This window comes from Astyanax mexicanus, chromosome 9, assembly GCF_023375975.1.
Source record: "Astyanax mexicanus isolate ESR-SI-001 chromosome 9, AstMex3_surface, whole genome shotgun sequence".
Taxonomy (NCBI): Eukaryota; Metazoa; Chordata; class Actinopteri; order Characiformes; family Acestrorhamphidae; genus Astyanax; species Astyanax mexicanus.
In genome coordinates this window covers 41054342-41074883 of record NC_064416.1, presented here as the reverse complement: position 1 = coordinate 41074883, position 20542 = coordinate 41054342, and the positions used below count along the sequence as shown (strand labels likewise).

Below are 20542 nucleotides of genomic sequence, written 5' to 3'. Positions count from 1 at the left end.
CTGCCAAATTTCCCGTGTACAACAGAAATTGTTGTGTATTTCTAAAGCGGTCATCTCATCTTACTTACAGTACCAGTCAATCCATTGTTGATGACAGAAGAAAGAAGAGTCTCTAAGACCTTTATTGCAGGAAGATACAGAAGTAGGTCCAAAGCTTAGACACTGATAATAGCCAAACAGGAACCTGCCACTGATGGACAGACTCCCCAACCAGGTCTCAGCCCAGCCCCCACTCCAACCAACTCCACACACGGCCATACTGCCATGGCCCAACTCATTAACTCATTGACTGCCATGGTCCAGCTTACTAACCTCCCACAGTCAGAACTTAACCCTTTGATGCACAACATGGGTCAAAAGTAACCCTACTGAGTTAACATTTTCTATATCTTTGCAATAAATTAATTTATTTATTCAATATTCAAGATATTCCTTAATTAACTTGATTTTGATCATTTGATCCTTTATTACTTTTTGAATTAAAAGCTATTTCTGTATCATTACCCCTCTATTGCACATGGGATGTTCTAGTATATATCTTTGCAATAAATTGATTAAACCATTCAGTATTCAAGGTGTTCCTTCATTAACTTTACTTTCCTTAATTAACTCTTACTTTTTGAATAAAAACCCTTTTTGTATCACCACTCCTCTAATGCACAACATGGGTCAAAAATGACCCACATTCATTTTCTATGTAACTTTATGTATAGCTGAAGGTTTCTATTATATATCTTTGCAATAAATTAATAAAATCATTCCGTATACAAGGTATTCCTCATTTAACTTGTTTTTGATCATCATACATCCTTATTGTATTTTCTACTTTCTTACTTTTTGAATAAAAGCCCTTTTATATCACTAACCCTTTAATGTGCAACATGGGTCAAAAATGGCCCGCCTTCATTTTCTATGTAACTTCATGTATAGCTGAAGGTTTCTATTATATATCTTATAATTAAATCATTTAGTGTTCAAAGTGTCCCTTAATTAACTTGTTTTTGATCGTTCTAATACCTATTTAATATTTTAATTTCTTACTTTTTGAATAACAGCCCTTTTTGTATCACTGCAACTTAATGCACAACATGGGTCAAAAATGACCCACATTCATTTTCTATATGAATCCATGTATGTAATTCATACAGAAAAATACCAGTATTTATATAGATATATATGAATCATGTTCATTATTGTGGCAAGTAATACATTTTTAAGTGACTGACATCAATAATATAAATATAATTTAATTTCTAAAAATGGTTTATACATGGTTTATACATACGTGTCCTGTTTGATATTTGATTTAAGAGACCACTTCATTTTCTGAATCAGTTTCTCTGATTTTGCTATTTATAGGTTTATGTTTAAGTAAAATGAACATTGTTGTTTTATTCTATAAACTACAGACAACATTTCTCCCAAATTCTAAATAAAATATTGTAATTTAGAGCATTTATTTACAGGAAATGAGAAATGTCTGAAATGACAAAAAAAGATGCAGAGCTTTCAGACTTCAAATAATACAAAAATAAACCACGTTCATATTCATAAAGATTTAAGAGTTCAGAAATCAATATTTGGTGGAATAATCCTGTTTTTTAATCACTGTTTTTATGCATCTTGGCATCATGTTCTCCTCCACCAGTCTTACACACTGCTTTTGGATAACTTTATGCTGCTTTACTCCTGGTGCAAAAATTCAAGCAGTTCAGTTTGGTGGTTTGATGGCTTGTGATCATCCATCTTTCTCTTGATTATATTCCAGAGGTTTTCAATTTGTTAAAATCAAAGAAACTCATAATTTTTAAGTGGTTTCTTATTTTTTCTACAGTTGTAGACTCTGCCTTTCACAAACAAATTTCTGTGTTGGCAGAAATTCAAATCAAATGACTCAAACTCGGAATCTGGGCCAGTCTGTCTTTTCTGTCTTTTCCCTTATATTCAACCAAACTTGTTCTGGTTGCCAAATATTTGGTGCAACTCCTACCTATTTCTCATCAAGTCATTCACTAATAGAGTGAAAACTAATAGGGTTCACGGAGCTCCTGTCAGTCCATCACTTTTCTGGCTGTGTAGACGGCGAGCAGTTTACTGTGCATTCTGAGCGTGCTTCTCACATCTAGGTCAAGAGCTTGCATAGAGTGAGTAATACAGGGCGGAAATTCCCCCGGTCCCTTGCTCGTCTGTAATAAACTCCAAGCCTGTCGAGTGCTCTTCCATCCTCTCTCCAACCGAGCATATCCTCAAGCTCGTTGTTTTTGCCCCGTCGAATCAATAGCCAGCTACTGCATTCAGATGCTATCTGTGATTAAACTGCAACCGCAGAGCAGCACTTTCATCTGGTAACGACCCACCAGATTGCCCATTAAGTGGGGTTTCTGGGTGCCAATCTCTAAATCAGCATCATTGTAATATTGTATTTTAACTGAACAGCCTGGCGGAGGCTGCAGTGTTAGCGTTAAGTGTATGGTCACATTTTTATTACTGTATCTCTGAACCCACTCATCACCATGCTTTTAGTTTGAGACAGCACTACAAACGTCATCGAAATACATAAATAAAGGCACTAGTCTGAAATCATATTTCCCTGTAATGTTAATGTCCAATTTTTGTGAGAATTTATTTGATTGAAATGTGGTTGATCTAGAGTTTCAGATATCTTGTGTTCTGGTTCAGTTTTAAAGATACATTTTGATATTCAAAAATTTCATTTATACTCAAGTTATACACAAGTTTGTATATGTTTGTGGGCTTCTTTGCGCAAAATCACTCTCACATAAAATCTCACCAGCTTTATTTGTGCCAGTTTAAGTCCCTTTCAGAATGAGCCATTTAAAGGCTCTGTCACTTTTATGCTTGACAAGCTAGTTCACGCTTAACTCCGTCAGAAGCACAAAACTCATTATTTGAAAGTTCTTACATCTCCCTCACTTGCTTACTTGCCATGGACAGTAGGTACAGATTCCTCCCTCAGAAAAAGTCTGCTGGCTAATCTTGCTGTGTACTGTTTAAGGTTCTCGACCAACAGACTGAAATGGCTTTTTCTTCAACTGATCTAGTGGGTGAGGCTGAGGTGGAGGTTGACAAGTGAGGGGTGGTGCCAGAGTGGTTCTATCAGGGTTTTCTTATTGTGACATCAGAGAAACAGAGCATCCACTCGGCTCCTAGAAGCATATGATTCCTTACACCACACTCTTTTAAGGGATGGATTTATAGTGTTTACAGAGGCAGTCGAGACCCAAGTGGAAATACAAAAGCATGCAAAAAGTGAGTGTCCCTATTAATTAACTGTACTTTTATCGCAACAAGGTGGACAGCTTAAGCTTTTCCTCAGTTAAGTATAAATACAATATGAGAAATATTAACTAGCTTAACAAATATTATTTAATTGCTGGATATGCAGTTTCTTTGAAAATAAAACCTTCTATGAAGATTGTGATGTAAATGATGTCAAAGGTTGCTTTTTCTTAAAGGAGCATCCCAATATGGATGGACAGGGAATTTTTGGACATGTTTATATAGCTTGATGTTTTAATGAAAATGGCTAAAAGAATATCTGAAATGTTTTAATTATTAAATTAATTATTAAAAAGTAAATCTGTAATCTAACCACAAGTCAATTATTAGTCAGCTTAACCTGGCAGCGCTGCATACATGCCGAAAAACTCAGCCCCACATCAAGGAAACTGTATAAAACATAAAAATGGTGAAGATTCCTTTCTATATGTGTAAAAATGTGTTTATTTTGAGTAACTCTTTTAAAAAATACATATTTGCACTGGTTCTTATTAAATTTAAACAACTAATTGGACACTCCCCTTCTCATTTAATGTTCTTTTTCCTTATTTGTATTAAATTTTAAATTGTGGATCAATATTGAAGACATCAAAACTAGGAAGGAATGCACATGCAGTTATGAAGAAAACAAAAAAGTGTTAAACAAGCCAAAATATTCTTTAGTTTTATACTTTGCCCACTCATGGCTGATTCTCTCAGTCGTTTTTTTTTTGGAGGTAGAACCTTAAATGCTTCTCCAGTTGTCTTAAAGTTAGAAACTAGAAAGTTAGTTCTAGAGGTGCTGAGACTTTGGTAACTGCTGTTCCTTTACTTTGAGCTCCAGCTCGTCTCAAACCACCAGGATTTTTTTGTGGGGGTATTTTTTGTCTATTAACTAACTGCATATGTATTCCTTCACAGTACAATGAAGTAAATAATAGAAATAAAGAACAATTATTAATGAGAATGTGTATCCAAACTTTTGACTGGTACTGTATGCTGATGAAAACACAAAAATGTAAATTCTATAGATATTGACCCAATCATATTACAGCTATTACACAGTTATATTACAGCTATTACCCAATCATATCACAGCTATTTTGGTACTGGAAACTACAGAGATGTAGAATAGTGGGCTAGCTGGGAATACTTCTGGGACAAATCTTTTAGAAGGCCCAAACAAAAATACAATTCTGGATATGACTCTGCCCCCCCCCCCCCCCCCACACACACACACACACTTACACACACACACAAATCAATAGCCAATTCAAAAGCCTCAACATCAAACATCTGGGGTTACTGCTTAGCCCTTTCCCAAGCCGCTATCAGAATCTTCAGAAGATTCTGGGGGTTTCTGGATTTGAAGATCAGACAGACAGACAGGCATTTTCCATATACAATACAAGATGTATTTTTCTTCTATACTCTTAATCATAAAACCAAAATTCACTGTAAAAACAGCAATTATATCAGCTTCTGAAATGTTAATGCAAATTTAAAATATGCTCCTACCTCCAGCAAGAATCTGCTGCTCCAGCTCAGCCATTTGCTTCCTGTATGCCCTCAAAGCAGCTTCCTTAAAGGTTGGTCGCATCCTTTTCTTGGGGGCCGGTTCCTGCACTGCCGGAGGCGCTTCTGTGACATTTTTGTTTTCATCTTCCTGAAGCACTGTTTCTTTGACCTCCTCTGCACCTGGTGTAGATTCAGTGTCTTGCACCTCCACCTCCTGCACCTCCTCTATCTCTGCTTCCTCGTCTTCCTCTAGCTTCTCAACCTCATCCAACGTTTCCTCGGTTTCTTCGATGTACTCGACCATGGCGTCATACTCCGCAGTGTCCTCAGTCATCAGGTTATCGTTGTAATCCTCGCTGTATTCTTCATCGTACTGTTCGTCCAGACTGCAGTCATACTCCAAGACGGGGTTCCCTTCTTGCGAAATGTCGTACTCTTGGGAGACTTCGTACTCTTCTTCTTGGTACTGTTCCACTGCCTCGGCCTCATTGGCGTTTGTTCTGTTCTCAAGGTTTGCCAGAACTTGCTCCATCACCTCGACGTAATGTGTCTCACTGTCCACAGGTTGCTCTGTGGCTTGTTCTTCGTCTTCAGCCTTGTAGAAGAAGGGCTCTGTGTAGACATCCGAGTCGATCGTGGTGCTGGAATCGTTAGCTGTAGACTGGGACATGGTCCTGAATCGACCCATAAAAGAGGAGGTGCTCGGCGGCTCTTCAGCAGGAGCGCTTGAGCTTTGGGATCCCTTATTCCAGACGACCTCTAGAGCAGATTTGGCTCGCTGCAGTGTGGACCCAAAACCGCCGAAGCTGAAGGTCTTCTCAGACAGGTCTATGCTCAATCTGCTGCTCCAGGATTTGGGGACCTCTTCCACTTTTTCAGTCCTGATCTCACTCTGGCTACGATACATGGTTGAAGATTTCTGACTTTGTTGTAAGTGGTTCCCCTTGGACTCTGGCCGTTGCAGAGTCTGAGGGGCTGACTCTGGCTTGGTTTTAGTCTTGGTCTTTTGTTTCTTTTCAGTTTTCGCTTCTTTTGCAGGCTCTTGTACAACTTTGGGTATTACCATGGGCTCTATGACGGCTTCAATCAAAGGTTCTGGCTCAGGTTCTGGTTCAGGTACTGGCTCAGGTACAGGTTGTGGTTTGAGTTCCACATCAGGTTCTAACTCGGGTTCTAACTCAGGTTCCAACTCAGGTTCAAACTCGGGTTCAAGGATAGGTTCTGGCTCCATGTCGACCTCCTGGGTCGTCTCAGGCGTACTGTCAAAGAAGGTCTCTCCCTCAAACTGCAAATCGACCTCAAGGCATTTTGTAATCTTCTCAGGGAAGCCTGGGTTAGCAGCAGGATCAAATGGGCTGCTAATTTCTGAAACAATGTTTTGTTCAGTGGAGGCATCCAAGCCTGAGTCAGCACCTTGTTCAAGGTGATGCCAGTCTTTCCAAGGGGAGAGATCACCTTGCAGAGAGAGCTGAGAGCCACTGTAGTGACTTCTGTCCCCGGACATGCACACCAGACCGTTACTGACTCCGCTGTCGATGGTTTCTGTGGTCTCCACTTCGTTGTGTTCCACATACGCATGTGGGTTTTCCTGACTGAGGGTTTGACTGGGTGGACTTGCATACCAGGATGAAGCCATGTCTTCCTGTTTCCGCTGCCAGAGCTCCTGATCTGAGGAGGAGAGCAGGGAGCATCCATTTGCTCTGGTGAAGTACTGGCTCTCGGAGAAATCCTCAGAGTACGACTGACACAGTTTGGAGCAGTCCGATTCTGATCGACTGAGTTTAGGAGTGGAGTAGTCACTTTGGGAGAGCCAACCGGGAGTGATATCAGAATAGTAGGACTTGTGTTGCTTGTCGTCATACACGGTATCGTCTGCGTAATGCACAGAGTACGAGGTGTCGTCTGCAGACCTTCTGTGATCGTGAGACTTTTTTTTGTCTGGTTTAGTTTTCTGAGGTGGTTTGGACACAATTGCATATTTGTTTTTGTTTAATTCGTCCAGCTCTTTATCGCTGTCCATCGAGTCCCAGTCATCGCTCTCGGCCTTGTCTTTGGCCGACACTTTGATGTCCATGCTTTCGTAAGTCTGGGAAGAGCTCATGCCTTTATCCTTCTTTTCTTTCGAGTCATGTGCAAGACTGTCAGTGGAGATTGATATTCCAGTGCCTTTGAGCTTGTAACACTTTTTCAAAACTAAATCCCTGTCTTGAGGAGTTCCAAAAATAACTATAATAGGACGAGGTTTTGCATTTGAACATTCTCTTTGTTGCCCCAACCGATGGGCGAGTTCAATTTTAAGTGTCTTGTGTGCTTCAATGAAACCCATTTTCTCCTTCAAAATCTGATAAATGAGTTCCTCAGTTCTCTCGAACTTCTCCTCAGGCACATTTAGGAATCTCAAAGTAGCTTTGTTGGTCTGGTGGCTAATCTGTCTGATGTAGTCGTGGATGTCTCGCGTTTCTCTCCTGGACTGCACGAATCCAGAGCGCAGCTGCTCGATTTCGCTCTGCACCACCTCCACACTGCTGGAGATTTCATCGATGGAGCTTTTGAGGGCATTAACGTGCCCTCTCAGCTCCGAGAGCTCAGACTCAATTTGGCTGATTCCCTGAAGCTCTTTGAAGATCATCTCCATCACATCCTGTGTTTGACTGATGCAACCTGTGGAGCTGGATCCAGGCTCCAGGGTGGTGGTTTTCTGCTGCCTCCCCGCTCGATCCAGAGACTTGCTCCGGATGCCAAGAGTTTTTCTCCAGTTGCTGGCCTCAGAATCTGAGGAGACACATTCCTGGCTCTTCTTCCATTTCCTCAGCTTTTTCAGGGCGCCTAGTCGGAGGGTGTGGAGACTGGTGCGCTCTCCACGCTCACCCTCTGAGCTGCCATCAGAGGGTGCCAAGCTAATCATGCTTTTCCTGTTCCTTCTTACTGGCATCGTGTAAGCTTTTTGTTCATCAAATCTATGGACAAGTTTGGCCTCGTTTAGAGAGTCAGAGTAACTGCTGTCAATAGACAATATTTCGTGAAATTCATTATTCAGTGGGAGAGCATTCTTTTGGAGTCCGTTAGCAATAGCCACGCGGTAACTGAACGTGGGAGACAGAGAAGAGCAGTCGTTTTTACCGTCGTCTTCTTCAAGAGATATATTGCGTGCTGACGAGCATTTAGAAATCTTTTTAACTGTGCTTTTCAACGTGGTGGAAAAGGTCGTATTCCGAGCGTGCAATTCGGGGGACGATTTGGGATCTTTTTTATTTTCGCTACTCTCTTTCTTCTTTGTGGTATTTGCCAGTTTCTTTGTAAACATTCCTTTGCAAATCTTAAAAATGTAAGACGATAGCTTCTTTAGATGGGCAGAAACCATGGAGGGCAATGTTGTAGCCTGTTTGCACTCCAAATCGCGCTACAGCAGAACTGGTTTTATATCCACTGGTGATCGACAAAAACAGACAAAAACACTTTCATGAGTTTTCAAAGCCAACCCTGAGGCATGAAGAAAATGTCTAGAGAAAAAGCAGCAGTAGAGTCAAGCCAAACTTTTGTAAATCCTTTATATGGGATATATCCAAAGGCTTTCTTCAGATATGGTGTCCGTTATCTAGAGAAAAAAAGAAAAAGGAAACGTTGTCATTCGATGATTTAGTACTTTTATGCACACCTCATTTTGAAACAATGAAATACTAAAATTCCTTAATTTTAATTTAAAAAAAAATTAAATTAAAAATTTAAATAAGAGAGCCAATGCTGACAAACAGTGCCAGTCTAAAGTTTGAACATACCTTCTCATCGTTCATTGTGAAAATGATTAAGGGACACATACAGAATTACGTAGTAAACAGTAAAAAAGTGTTTATCCTCCACATTAATCCCCTGATCTAAACCTGATCAACTGAGATGGTGATTTGAGGTGATTTGGGATGAGCTAAAGCAGCTATTGTTCAGCACCTCCAGAAACTCCTTCCTTCAAGATGCTGAGAAAACTATTCCAGGTGACTCTCCCTCATGAAGACACTGAGATTAAAATACCTGCATAGTCTGCAGATCTGTCCTCAAAGATAAATGTGCTACTTAGAAGAATCTAAAGTAACTATAAAACATATTCTGGATTATTTAACGCTTTTTGTTTACCGCTTTAATATCTAATATTAATCTTACAATGTAAAAAAAAACATATAAAGGAGGAAAACACAGTGAAAGAGAAGAGGTGTGTCCAAACTATTGACTGGTACTGTATTTGACACTACCGGGACCATTTGTGCTGTATTACAAATGCATAAAAATGAGTTGAAGTGACATAAATACATAAACAAACATCAATCTCAAACAACCTGGTACCAGATAATGATACAGATAAGACTATATCTAAATGTTTTAATTTAGATGAAGGGACAGTGTAATCTCTTTAAAACTATCATACTGTGAATAATAGTGTGTCCACAGTTTTAGTGAGGCACTGCATATGTAGTGTTAAAAACGAGGGTTGTGTGTATTTTGAGCCGTTGTAGGTGTTGGCGATACGTGCTCTCGTATCTTTTATGGCAGTAGTTGTTTTAGGGAGTGATTCAGGCTCTCCTGTTTAGATGGTAGATGAGTCATATCCACTTCAGCGTTAGGCTGGTACCATTCCAGGCTTTGGGAAATTCCTGTGCAACATCCCAGGCTCGGATACTGGCTGAACGAGCACAGTTCAGACTTACTGGAAACACCCGTATCGTTTTACAGCTTTGCCGCACGGGGTACATGGGGGGCAGGGTAGGGGCAAAGGGCTGCACCAAGTGGAGAGAAGAAATACGTTTCCTGCTGAATAATTAAGCAGCGAGTGGTTTTACCAGAGACCTTATGCCTCCTTCATTAATAAAAAAAAAAAGGAGGATGAGAAATAAAGACACACATACAGGGTCGCTGTGCAATCAAACATACATTTAAGCTCATATAAAACAAAAAGCACAAAAGGAGAAAAGCAAGAAAGAGCTGCATGCTGACATCCGCACCCAGATGTGTGCCTGTGCACATAAAAGGAAAAGACTGGCCATCAGGAAAACCAAGATAATTCCTGGCCAGTGGCCCATTTAATACAGGCTGAGGTCTGTCCCACTTTACTGCAGCCCACTCAAGCCCAGGGTGGGAAACACACTGCAGCAAATACTTCTGATTGATTGGGAATAATTCCAAACACTGGAATCGGAATACATCATCCAAATTATTTTATATCATCAGAAAATCGTTCCACATTTTTAATTCAGACCAAATTTAAAGTGGTGGTACATATTATTTTGTTTCTAAACTGAAAGCAGAAGCATTTCTAAATGGAGAGGGGATAAGATATTGTGTTTAATGGTACCAGTGTGCTGGAACGACCATCCCTGCTAAGCCCTGCTAATATATTCATTCTAAAAACTGGGGTGTTGGTCGCTTTTCGTGGGAGTTCTTCGTCTGGCCATGTCACGCGTACCTACGTACCTACGTCCAACGTACAGCCTCTAAAAGAGGATCCGTCCCAGATTTACTGAACGCGAGCAGCTGGTGGAGCAATGGAGACTTCAGAAGAGGAAACTCAGAGCTCAGTAGCTCATTCACTCATAGTAAAACCAAAGAAACGAAGGAGTGACGTTTTTCTCTTTCTCTGACTGAAAACCTGGAGTCAGATTCATCAGCTCTAAAAGGAGACCGCATCACACCCGCCCAGTATGTGATGGTGCAATTACCCATTCTCACCAGAGAGGTCCCTAATTTCCCCAAATCCCAAAACTTTTGGACTTATGGACAGACAATGGCTGCACCCCAAATGCCTAAAAATGACCAATAGTTTTGAGTTTGATGACATTGTAAATGAATACTGAAGCCATTCAGACACATAAGGAATCATGTAGAAACTTACAAGTGTTAAACAAACCTAAATACTCTGTGAAGAAGCATTTAGGAGCTCATATCTGGGGTGCTGTTAACTTGCAGTTTTTAAGGCTGGTTACTCTGATAAACTTATCCTGTATAACAGTGCTAACTCTTGGTCTCCCTTTCCTGGTCAGTCCTGATGAGAGCCAGTTTCATCATAACATTTTTGAAGGTATTCGCAACTACACCTGAGGATACTTTCAAAGTTCTTGACATTTTTCAGTTTGGCTGACCTTTATTTCTTTAAGTCATGTCTTTCCTTACTTAGTTTAGCAGTTCTTGCTATAATATGAATTGAAACGTTACTCGAATAGGGTTATTCACTGTATACCAACTCTACCTCTTCACATCTTTACAACTTTAAAGAAATTCAAATATTTAACTCTTGATGAGTTCAGCACAGCTGTTAACTGAAAGCCTGAATTCCAGGTGACTCTACCTCATAAAGCTGATCCAACCAAGAAAATCCAACCAAAACTGAGCAAACTAAGCAAGAGGTGCTACTTTGAAGAATCATAAAACATATTGTGGTTTGTTTAACACTTTTTTTGTTTATTACTGTATTTTTGGAAGGCGCACGCAAAATCCCAAAAATCGACAGTGCACCTTATGCATGAATTCTACCAGTCAGGTATCAAGGAGCCCTAAAGCCACTCCTCTTAAGTACAGAGTTATACAGGAGTTTCAGGGAAGTATCTTCAGCACCAAGGCTAGAGCAATATTAGGGTTAGCGCTTAGCACAAGCTCTTTTGCTCTTCAGAAGTGAGTATTATTGGCATGTACGCTGCTGTTAACCCCAGCTAGCACTGCTGGAGCAGTATTAGCACTAGCTGCTAACTGCTAGTTCTTTCGCCATTCAGAGATGAGTATATGGGCCTGTAGCCTGCTGTTAACCCTGGCTAGCACTGCTGGAGCAGCGTTAGCATTAGCTGCTAACTCAGATGTGAGTATATCAGATTGTAGCCTTGGTGGGCAGCATTTACTAGTGCTAACCATGAGTAGCCTTGGTGGAAATCTGGAAATCTAAGCTTACTGCAAATAAACGGAAGCGCTTTACTCACCCAAATAAACCGTTTTCTGGAGAGAAATCAGTATAGATTAATGCAGATAATTTACAAACGATAAAAAACCTTGAAATTATGGTGTGTACCAACTTTTGACAGGTACTGCATGTAAAGTAAAAGACGTCAGTACACGTCAAAAATGTTTTTTTTAGATTTTTTTTTCATTTACTTCTTTTAATTACTGTATACTAGCTTAGAAGAAAGTCATTCAGACATCATTCTTGTAGCCTCATTTACTGATGTTGAGGCCCGTGGAACATAGTTCACATTGTTCTTGTTTTAATCTTTCGGAGATCTTTACTTTATATATATATATATATATATATATATATATATATATATATATATATATATATATATATATATATATAATTTTATTTCTATTTTTTCCCTATTTCTCCCCAATTTCCCCAAGGTCCTCGGAGATCTGTTCTTAATAAAGAATTTTGCTTACATAATAGGTCTATGCTTCTTCAGTGTTGCAATGTTCATTATCATCTGAACAGATTTCGCTCATTCAAACTGCTGAAAATGTTTTTTAAAAGCTCAGTTTTAACGGTTCAAAATGACAGTTTGTGGGGAGGGGAGGGTCAGGCTGGATATTTTGGGCCTGATCTAAGCTCTACATTAGAGCTCTTATATTCATGCCAGACAGATGAAAATGTGTTCATTAATGAAGACCACCCAGGAGTTTCATTAAATGTAATTTATGAATGGTGTGGAATCACAGTTAACCGGCAGTGTTTTTTGTCAGTGTGTGTATGAGTAAAAAAGTGCGGCTGGCGTACACCTCTCCCATTCTAAACAGCCTCTGAATATCGATCATGTGGGCGGACTGGAGGGTAATTATTAGTGCAGCCAGTGTAACCGGCGTCAGTGTGCAAAACAAATGCACGGCTTGTACTTCTCTCCACTGTGGAAAAAAACACTTGATGGTAAAGGTATTACTGCGTGCCAATCAGCCATGTAATATATTTAATTAAACGCCCCTGTGGACTGGACTGGACTGCCCCGCTGAGGCACTGAACACTATTAGTAAGCAGTGAAGCTACAGAATCAAGTCTAAGACCAGTATTTCCTCCTAATTCTACACAAAGGCCATCATTACAGGGTTTATTATCAGCATAACTGTTATGAAAAAGAAGGATCCTTGACTTTTGGACATGCATGAATGATTCCTCCATGCCCTGGAAGCATCAGATAATACAGTAGATACTACGCAAAAGGGTTCTTTGAGATGAAAAAGTAGCAGAATATAGCTTTTTACTCCAATATAGAATAGAACAGCTCTGGAAAAAAATAAAACGTTGATTTTCTTTGATTTTATCAAATTGAAAACCTCTGGAATATAATCAAGAGGAAGATGGATGATCACAAACCATCAAACCAAACTGAACTGCTTCAATTCCTGCACCAGGAGTAAAGCAGCATAAAGTTATCCAAAAGAAGTGTGTAAGTCTGGTGGAGGAGAACATGATGCCAATATGCATGATGAAAACTGTTATTAACCATGGCCATTCCACCAAATATTGATTTATATGCTCTTAAAACTTTATGACTATGAACTTGTTTTCTTTGCATTATTGAAAGGTCATCTTTTTTGTTTTTTCAGCCATTTCTCATTTTCTGCAAATAAATGCTCTTGATTTTTTCTCTTTTTTTATTTCCAGAGCTGTATTTTCTATAGAAATCATAGAATTATTTATAAAAACCTCTGGTAACACTTTACAATAGAGGTCACAAATAACAGTACTTAGTACTGTAACAGTAATAAACCTTGATAAATGGTTAGGAAATGGCTTAACTAAATAAGACATTACTAAACATTACTAAATTAAATTGAATTCAATTAATAAAGTGTCAATAATGCTAAAGCTTAATAGCGCAAATAGTGAGGATTAATAATCAGAGACATTCTGCTGTATGTACTACTTCATTACAATGTAATTATTTTACCCTCATTGTTAAGTCTTCACAAAGCTCTAGGTAACTCATTGTTTTGTGTTTAAACCAAATAAAATGATTTCTAAATGACCTTATACAATAATTTCAAATATAGCACAATTTAACGACAGGAAAAGTATGTCTTGCACAGCTCGAAACATGTTTTGTGCATAACGTGAAATAAACTGATCAGCATCTTACTGGTCATCGCCTTTAAGAGCCAGGTGTGCTCTGACTTTGGAGGATTGCTATTTTAATGGTGCAGCTACCTGGACGTGTCGAACGCTTCTTCAGAGGTGAAACTGACCTGTTCATTCATGCTGTGTAGGTGCGTGAGCAGGTAATCTATGTTATTTTATTTTGTATTTAATTCATTGTTGATGTAAATGTTGGGTTTGTGCACTGCTGCACATCCTTGCAATGAACTTATGTCTGTTGACTGTTGTCTAGGCTTTTCTCAGTCAATGCAGCACCTGTGACACCCATTGGCGTAGATATATTCACAAGTTCTTTTGCTATTTAAACAACGCAAGGCGCAAGATAGGTCTAAATACAACATAAAGCCACGTACTGGCAACCTGGAAACATGGCGCTTTCAGTGCTGGTAGTGGAAACCAAACCAGGTACCAGGTGCCAAAGAACAATAATTTAGGTTCCATGCATTTAGGTACCTACATTAAGAACTCAACTTTCTTTATTAATCCTGTTTTGTTTTTCTTTTTCTCTTATTTGTCTCTTTTCATTCTCTTCTCTCAGACTTTCTTTGGGCTTTTTCGCAAATGCATTTTAAATACAATTAATGCACTTGTATGCCAATCAAAACACATATACCCAGTCCCTTGAGAGACGATTGATCTCGGTCTGGTCCCAAACAAACTCTGGATCGATTTGTTTGTAATGAGAACGTGTTACGACTTCAATCCAACCCAACTTTCATCTGTACTCTGCATCTTTGAGCTCAACAGCTCTGCAGGTACATTTCTCACATAATTACTACCCCAAAGAACAAACGCCATCCAACAGCACAGAAATATACACTAGTCCAGAACACAGGACCTTCTTGCTGTATTTAATTCTTGCTCCCTGTTTCTTGTGTGAAAACAAACCAACCGAAGGGGAAACAGCTACGAGTTTACAAATCCTCCTAACTGATTTAGTTCAGAGCAAACCAACTACAGATTTGTATAACCTGTTTCTCTTTGAGTTCTCTGTAATTCTCCATTTCTCATTCTGTCTAATCTCTCTCTCTCTTTCTCTCTCATGCATGAAAGCCAGGGGCAGTGACAGAGATTATCAATACATTGCAGGCGTAAAGGCCGCGACCCTCAGAGCTGTTGTATCCGCCAAGCTGTGACAACCTCACACGCTGTAGATGCATATTTAAGATTGAGAGACTGCGTGAAATAGAGAAAGTGTGTGGGATAAAAACAAATCAAAGAGAGAGAGAAAATCTATAATTATATTTTTTAATTTAGATTCTTATGCTTCAGCAACATTTGAGTTCAGAACGTTACTATAAAACCACCTTAAAATTAAAACAGAAAATCAGTGTAAGCATGGGAGGTATAACTCCCCCCAACAGTATGAAGAAGAGGAACTGTGTTCTTTGGAATGATGGTTCTCCATCCAGTACTTTTGGGATGAGTTGGGTAGTTGGTGATGAGGTGTAGTGGTGATCATATATGCTTCAGATCATCAAACAAATTGAAAAATTAGTGAAAGACAACAATTAGTGAGACACAAGTAAACACAAAATGCATTATTAAAGGAGAAACCAAACCTACATGGTCCTTTGTGTCAAGTTTTTTTAGCCACACCCAGGCATGTTTACTGCCACACCTGTTCTCAATCAAGAAATCACCTAAACAGAACCTGCCTGACAAAGTGAATTAGACCCGAAGATACTCAAAAGCCTGACATCACGACAATATCCAAAGAAATTCAGAAACAAATGAGAGTTTAGGGGCAAACATTTTTTCATGTAGGTTGAGATTTTTTTCTCCCCTAATAATAAAAATATTTAAAAAAAACCTGCATTTGTGTTTATTTGTGTTGCTTTTGACTTATATTTAAATTTGTTTGATGATCTGAAACATGTCACACAAGAGTGACAAGCATAAAAAAAAAAACTTTTTCACATATACAGCAAGAGAGAAGAAAGAGGAGTGAAGAAAAGGCATTGGGTTCAAAGGGAGAGTGAGAGAAGAAAAAACATGGTGTTAAACTAAAGAGAAGAGAGAGTGAAAAATACAGAGAGAAAAAAGCACTAGCAAGAAAGATGAGGAGAGAGGGAGGGAGAGAGTAAAATGAGTTAGATAAATAAAAGAAAAAACTAGAGAAGAACAGAAAGATAAAAAAAAAAGCCAATAGGATAAAGATGAGCAAAATAAGAAAGAATGAACAAGCTAAGGAAAGAGAGGGAAAGAAAAAAAGATTGTGTAAGAGAGAGAGAGAGAGAGAGAGAGAGAGAAATAGATGAAAAAGAGGCCGACAGAGAAACGCTGGAGTCAGTGGGCGCGCGCGCGAAAAATAGCATGAATGTAAGTGTGTGACAGAGAAAGAGAGAGAGAGAGAAAGAGCGAGAGAGCCCCACCCACTACCACAATTCCAACCTCCTGTTCATCCCATATTCTGCCGTCACCCTCAACACACAACCCCACACACACACGCACGCACGCGCGCGCGCGGCTCAACTCAAACGCCCAATTACTGCCTTCACTCCACGCGCCACTTCTACTGAATTAACCAAAACAATCATGACTGACCAAGGGGTGTCGTCTGATCTCCAGTCTCCGGCATGCATGCATGTGTGCGCGTGTGAGTGAGAGAGTGACTGGCTGAGTGTGTACTCATGCATGCATGCATGCATTGCTCGCTTCACAGCTCGCAGAGCTATGGAGATATCAGCGCGTGCACTCTGTTCTATGGCCATTTTAAAAGGATCTACGTGCATGCAAATCCGTTTTAAATGACCATGCAACAAAATGCATGCATATACTTCTTTAGTGCTTGCTTGCAAATGTTATTAAAACATAGAACATGATGCATGTTAGAATGAGACCATATTATTGCAATATTAAACACTGTTGTTCTGTATTGGATGTGAGACATACATCAATGCATGCAAAAAACATGCATAGAACGATATACAGGTTAGCTATATTGGATATAATTAATGATCCTATGTTTTTTTTCTTGCAATGCATGCAAATCCACTTAAAACATGCACAGAACAAGATGCATGTTAGAGTGGGCCTATTCGGTGCTCCCTTGATTTCATCATGATATTGCAACATTGCAATATAATAAACACTGTTTTTTGTAATGCATATTGTTGCATTGTAATACAAGCTTGCATTGGAAACTGTAATGCAACAAAATGCATGGTCGAATTTCTCCAGTGCAAGCTTCCAATGTATGCAAATCCTCTTAAAGCATGCCCAGAACGAGATGCACGCAGCACTACATTCCTATTCAAACGGTGGCATGTCATTTCTACATCACGTTATTGCGATGTTATATAGTAATAGGTTGCTGTTATTGTTATTTTACAGGCATGGCGCGCGTGCATAGCATCACCAGGGGACATATGCCACATAATTCCAGACAGAGCTCAAGTGCACAGACCTTCCATAGACTGTGGGGGGAAACGAGGAGGGGGATGAAGCAACAAGACGCACAGAAAGAGACGAAATACGCACCTGAGAGCGCGTGCGTTATATCCGGTTTTCTGGAGCCCAGGCGCCGCAGGACGTAACGAAAAAAGCACGAGAGCTGTCAGCGCGAGCTTAATGGAGCATCCTCGGCACGGACGGATGGATAGATAGACGAGGATAGAGAGAGAGCTATGCGCGCGATGCGATGCAACAGTACGAGCACGAGCAGCAGCCTCCGGAATGAATGAACGCACGCGCCGCACTCCTCCTTCAGCCGCGCGTCCTCCTCTCCTCCCTCCCTCCGCTTGCCATCCTCGTGCCACTCAGCTCCGCGCCGCCGTAGCGCCTGGACTCATGGTGCGCGCGCTTCCGCTCTCTTCTCCCTTTTAGCGGGATCCGTCCTTCTCCCCCTCTCTCCGCTCGCGCTGTCTGTCCCAGACTGAGAGAGAGAGAGAGGCTGCAGACGGGGCGTCTGGGACCGACCCTGCGAGCGCGTGCGTGTGTGTTTGAGTGTGTGAGAGAAGGAGGTAGAGGTAGAGAGAGAAAGAGAGAGAGAGAGGCAGGAGCCCTGAGGAAAGCTGCAGACTCACACGCGCGCGCGCGCACTCACTCTCACTCCTCTCCCTCACTCACTCACACAGAGCAGCAGAGAGAGACCAAGCCCCACACACACCCACACGTGATGCTGAGAGAGAGAGAGAGGGAGAGAGAGGATGAGAATGTGTGTGTATATAAGTGTGTGTTTGTGTGTGAGTGACAGAGAGAAAGAGATGGAGAGTAAAATGAGAGAAACAGCAAGAAAAAGAAATAGGAAATACAGAAATTAAAGAGAACATCCAAAAATAAAGAACACAAGGAAGAAAGGGAGACAATAAAGAAAATGAAGAAAAAATAATTAAAAAAGAAATCTAAATAAAAAATAAAAAAGAAAGTGAAAATAAATAAAAAGAAAAGAACAAATATAGAGACTGAGAGGAAGAGAAAGTGTTAGAAAGAGATGGAATGAAAAGAAAGATAAGGAGAGAGAGAAAAAGAAAGACAGATGAAGAGAGAGCAAAAAAAGGAATGAAGAGGGAGAGCAAAAGTAAGAGCGATGAAGAGAGAGAAATACAATGAGAGAGAGAGAGAAGAATGGGAAGAGAGAGAAAAATAATAAGAGCAAAATAAAGGAATAAAAAGAGAGCAAAAGGAAGAGGAATTAAGAGAGAGAAGGACAATGTGAAACAGAGCAAAAGAAAAAGAGGTGAAGAGAGAGAGAGCAAAAGGAAGTGGAATGTATAGAGAAAGATAAAAATGAAGAAAGCAAAAAGAGGAATGAAGAGAGAGATTAGGTGAGAGACAGAACTAAAGAAAGAGAAAAGGAAAGAGAGAGCGAAAGAAATAGGGATAAAGAGAAAAATAGATGAAAGGAGAAGGAATGAAAGGAGGGCGGGACAATGAGAGACAAAAGAAGAAGAGCAAAAGAAAGAGGGATGAAGAGAGAGTGAAAAAGGAAAGGAATGAAGAGATAGAAAGACAATGAAAGAGAGCTTAATAAAGATTATTCAAGAGAGAGGGAGCAAAAGAACGAGGAATAGAGAGAGACAGAAAAAGGAATGAAGAGAGAGAGAGAGAGAGAGAGAGAGAGAGAGAGAGCAGGGGGAAATATTAATTCTCATTAACTCTCTGAATTAGAACAATGCGTAGCGTGTCTCTGCAAAAACCAAGGCTGACTACCAGCAACCTAACAACCTCCACAAAGTAGCCTCTCTCTCTCTCTCTCTCTCTCTCTCTCTCTCTCTCTCTCTCTCTCTCTCTCTCTCTCTCTTTCTCTCTTTCTCTGTCTTTCTCTCACTCCCTCGCTCCCCAGTACTTCCTCCCTTATTCCTCCTCACTCGACAGTCACTCTTAATATCTGGATTATTCAGCTCGGATTCAAAATTACAGACATCCTTTTTCTTCAGTATAACAACATACTATTATTACCAGATAATAAATAGAACCAGTGTGTGCTCTCCATGCTGTAAAATCACTTGAGGTGCTGGGTGTGGTCACACACACACACACACACACACACACACACACACACACTTACTCTTACACTCCTAATTATTCACTTATACTTACTAATCAACTGTAATGATGTAAGGGCTTGTACTGTTAAGAGCTGCTCTCTTTTTTTTGGGAAAGAGTGAACGTAGAGCTGCACATTAGCTGCCCATGAGCGTGTGTGTGTTTGTGTGTGTATTCATGATAGTGTGTGTGTGTGTGTGTGTGTGTGTGTGTTGCTCTGAGGAAGGATGCAGCACATAGGGAGGCTCTGGCGTCTTAATTTAGTGTCCGAAGCTGAAGACATATCATGTAATCGGGAAGAGAGAAAAAAAAGCAGACACTAATTGTCTTGTCTTCCAGCAAAAATTGCATTTTTGCTCTCTCTCCCTCTCTCTCTCTCTCTCTCTCTCTCTCTCTTCCAGTGTGTTACGAGAAAGAGGGGGATGGGAAAATGAGAGAGAAAGAGCAAGAAGAGAGAGAGAGAGAGAGAGAGAGAGAGAGAGAGAGAGTGTGTGAGAGAGAAAGAGGGTGAGAGTAAGAGAGAGAGAGAGAGAGAGAGAGAGATTGGTATGGAGACCTCCATGGAGTTTCACCACCACTGCATCTCTGCATGGCTCTCTCCTGCCCCCTACAGGAGAGTCCAGAACCGTCCCCACTGAAAATGAGGACAGTGTGCTAAACAAGCCAAGGATGCTCATTTATCACCATCCTTCACACACTAACACACACACAGATACGCACCCGGCTACTCTGGGATTCCCATTAGGTCTCCGTCTGACCCCCGTTCACCTCACACACTAATATTTGCTCACCTCAATTTTCTTTATTCCATCTCCCTCGTTTCTGTCAGTCGCTCTGTTATTCCAGGGACTCGTTCCAGGACTGTGTGGAGCGTTCCATCAAATCCAAAACTCTAAGACTTCCGCTATTCAGACGCCGCACAAGACAAGACAAGACAAGACAAGAGCGACAATCAATTCACCATGCATTTAATTCATATTAAATATTAAATACTGAAAACACCCTCTTTTTTAATGAATGCAGCTGCATTGAGGTGCATCCCCCGCTGACACAGGTGTTCAACGCTTGTGTAATCACCCTAGAAAAGCACTGACCATTAGAAGAGGACCCTCTCTGGAGCAGCTGCACACGAGCCCACTG

The 20542-nt window shown here is 40.4% G+C and overlaps 1 protein-coding gene across 3 annotated transcripts in view; it reads right to left on the bottom strand.

Annotated features, from left to right (window-relative positions):
* The window catches only part of LOC103026877 (protein unc-13 homolog C), a 365017-nt gene extending 346990 nt beyond the window's left edge, over positions 1–18027 (bottom strand). For 2 of the 3 annotated variants that reach the window (XM_049483498.1, XM_049483499.1), the window contains exons 1-2: positions 17396–18027; positions 4798–8392 (exon numbers count right to left, since the gene is read on the bottom strand). In XM_049483498.1, coding sequence (XP_049339455.1) covers positions 4798–8158 — 3361 coding nt within the window. In that variant the 5' untranslated portion in view covers positions 8159–8392; positions 17396–18027. The remainder of the gene's footprint in view (positions 1–4797; positions 8393–17395) is intronic. The other variant, XM_049483500.1, reaches the window with a different exon arrangement.
* Positions 18028–20542: the final 2515 nt, after the last annotated feature.